The 3,464-nt window shown below is 47.8% G+C and overlaps 1 protein-coding gene across 1 annotated transcript in view; it reads left to right on the forward strand.

Moving 5' to 3' along the window:
* Positions 1 to 2,921, forward strand: part of LOC311328624 (voltage-dependent calcium channel gamma-6 subunit-like) — a gene marked incomplete at both ends in the record, with an annotated part of 2,984 nt that extends 63 nt beyond the window's left edge. Inside the window, 2 exons of the mRNA XM_084462567.1 lie at positions 1 to 331; positions 2,847 to 2,921. The exon at positions 1 to 331 is cut by the window's left edge and continues 63 nt beyond it. Of these exons, the coding sequence (XP_084318693.1) occupies positions 1 to 331; positions 2,847 to 2,921 (406 nt within the window). The remainder of the gene's footprint in view (positions 332 to 2,846) is intronic.
* Between the last annotated feature and the right edge of the window lie 543 nt (positions 2,922 to 3,464).

A 3,464-nucleotide genomic window follows, 5' to 3' on the forward strand; every position in this document is an offset into this window, starting at 1 on the left:
GGACAAGCAATGGGGGTCGTGGGCGCGGGCGGGCGTAAAGGGGGCGGGGCTAAACGCCGGGGGAGGACTGCGTCCCTGTCGGACAGGATGAGCGAGGGCCAGGAGGGGAAGATCAAACTGACGTTCTTCCTGGCCATCCTGGGTGTGGTCCTGACCATTCTGGGAGTGGGCACGGAGTTCTGGGTGGAGCTGTCTCCATCCAAGAGCTCCTCTAACAACCAGACGTGCGTCATGGCCCACTACGGCCTCTGGAAGGGCTGCGTCAGGACGCTGTGGGTGGCTGACATCCACCCAGACAGGGAGAGCTGTGGCCCTGCTGAGCTGCCTGGAGGTGAGCTGGTCCAGGGGGGGGTGGACTAGGATGGGCTTAGGGTAGGCTGGGCTGGTCCAGGGGGGGGGGGGGTGGACTAGGATGGGCTTAGGGTAGGCTGGGCTGGTCCAGGGGGGGGTAGACTAGGATGGGTTTAGGGTAGGCTGGGCTGGTCCAGGGGGGGGTGGACTAGGATGGGTTTAGGGTAGGCTGGGCTGGTCCAGGGGGGGGTGGACTAGGATGGGTTTAGGGTAGGCTGGGCTGGTCCAGGGGGGGGGGGTGGACTAGGATGGGCTTAGGGTGGGCTGGGCTGGTCCAGGGGGGGGTGGACTAGGATGGGCTTAGGGTGGGCTGGACTGGCCTGGGCTGGTCTGGGGGGGGATGGGCTTAGGCTGGACTGGTCCAGGGGGGGGGGGGGGGTGGACTAGGATGGGTTTAGGGTGGGCTGGACTGGCCTGGGCTGGTCCAGGGGGGGATGGACTAGGATGGGTTTAGGGTAGGCTGGGCAACATCGGTGTCTGACCTCTGACCTCACAAAGTCTCTTCTGGATGAATGGGCCAACATTCCCACAGACACACTCCAATCTGGTAGAAACATTCCCACAGACACACTCCAATCTGGTAGAAACATTCCCACAGACACACTCTAATCTGGTAGAAACATTCCCACAGACACACTCCAATCTGGTAGAAACATTCCCACAGACACACTCCAATCTGGTCTCCAACCTAACCCTAACCCAAACCTTCCCAGGAGAGTGGGAACTGTTATAGCTGCAAATGGGGGACCAACTCCATATTAATGCCTATGCATTTAGAATGGGAGGTCATAAAAGCTCCTGTAGGTGTGATGTGTAGGTGGCCCAATACTTTTGTACATATAGAGTACATACTGCAAATAGTTTATTTATTATAGTGATTTTCCAGGGGAGGATGGGAAGCTGACCTTGGGGCTGTCCTTGTCATGCAAGACTGATCCTGTTTGATCCAGGAGAATGACAGCGCATGGCTGTGGGCTTTTAGTCCCGGCAAACTAGCCCAATTTGAGGCCAAACTTGGAACAAATTGTAATGGAATTTTTGGAAATCCTAGTTGCGGAAATATGTTTACTTTGTATAAACCCAAGATGGCCGACAATTATAAATCCAAGATGGCCGACAATTATCGGTAAAAGGACATAATTTTGCTCTCCATAGAAATATTTTAATGATTGTAAGTTCTGAAGTGGGATTTTTGGACACAATGAATTGTTTCAAATAGGTTGCACTTTGATTGGATAGATATTTATTTCCCATATTATAGACTATAGTGGCCAAATGTATATATTTTATGATTAATCTGCATATTCATTCATTATTCATTACGCATATTTCCGCTACACCACATGCATTATTGGACGTAATCTGCTGTAGCTGCAAGAAAGACTGAACACAAGCTCACAAAGCTGCAACACAAGCTCACAAAGCTGCAACACAAGCTTACAAAGCTGCAACACAAGCTCACAAAGCTGCAACACAAGCTCACAAAGCTGCAACACAAGTTCACAAAGCTGCAACACAAGCTCACAAAGCTGCAACACAAGCTCACAAAGCTGCAACACAAGCTCACAAAGCTGCAACACAAGCTCACAAAGCTGCAACACAAGTTCACAAAGCTGCAACACAAGCTCACAAAGCTGTAACACAAGCTCACAAAGCTGTAACACAAGCTCACAAAGCTGTAACACAAGTTCACAAAGCTGCAACACAAGCTCACAAAGCTGTAACACAAGCTCACAAAGCTGTAACACAAGCTCACAAAGCTGCAACACAAGCTCACAAAGCTGTAACACAAGCTCACAAAGCTGTAACACAAGCTCACAAAGCTGTACAGATTTATCCGATGACTATGGCCCAGTCAATTGAGCCATCAAAATGAAGGAAAACACGCCCAGTTTGGAGCCCAACTTTAAACAAATTGCAAGATAATTTTATTTTACCTTTATCTCTATCAGGCCTCTAGAACACCATACTTGAATTCCTAAGAAAATCTGGGTAGCGGTAATATGCGTAATATCTTTGAATATGGAAATTAATCACCAAATATATACATTTGGCCGCTATATTCTATAATATGCAACCTATTTGAAACCATTTATTGTGTCCAAAAATCCTACTTCAGTACTTAAAATTATTAAAATATCTCTATGGGGAACAAAATTATGTCCTTTTACAGATAATTGGCGGCCATCTTGGATTTATGCGAATTAAACATATTTAACATGCAACTAGGATTTCTTAGGACTTTTAGTATGTTGTTCAGGAGACCTCATAGAAATGATCTGTGGTGAAAATATTACAATTTGTTCCAAATGAAATGCTAGTTTGCCTGGACTATTTATGTATCTCAATGAGATCCTTCTAGCGAGGGGGGGGCGGGGATGGCAGCGTTGACATCTGTCTCAACTTTCTTCTTGTCTCTCCACGCTTTGTCTCTCTGCTTGTGTCTCTCATGTTATCTCACCTCTCCTGTTGTCTCTCTCTCCGTTCTACTGAAGAATCGAACTGCACCTACTTCAAGTTCTTCACCACGGGAGAGAACGCAGTGCTCTTTCAGAAGACAACAGTGAAGAGTGAGTCACACTGGCCGTTGGCCTTTCTCCTCCTTTGTCCTTGCCCACACACACACACACACACACAGACACACACATGCATGCACACACATACACACATACACATACACATGCACACACACACACACGCACACACATACACACACACACACACACACACACAAACACACACACATACACTCGGGGGTGGCTGTAGCTCAGTTGGTAGAGTGGGTCGTTCAGTGATCGAAGGGTCAGTGGTTCGAATCCCAGCTCCGACTGTCCACATGTCGAAGTGTCCTTGAGCAAGACACCTAACCCCAAATTGCTCCCAATGAGCAGGTTAACACCTTGCATGGCAGCTACCACCATTGGTGTGTGAATGTGTGTGTGAATGGGTGAATGAGAGGCCATTGTAAAGCGCTTTGAGTGCCGCTAAGGTGGGAAAGTGCTATATAAGTGCAGTCCGTTTATATAAGTGCAGTCCGTTTATATAAGTGCAGTCTGTTTATATAAGTGCAGTCCGTTTATATAAGTGCAGTCCGTTTATATAAGTGCAGTCAA

Source organism: Borostomias antarcticus (genome assembly GCF_949987555.1).
Source record: "Borostomias antarcticus genome assembly, contig: scaffold_1095, whole genome shotgun sequence".
Classification (NCBI taxonomy): domain Eukaryota; kingdom Metazoa; phylum Chordata; class Actinopteri; order Stomiiformes; family Stomiidae; genus Borostomias; species Borostomias antarcticus.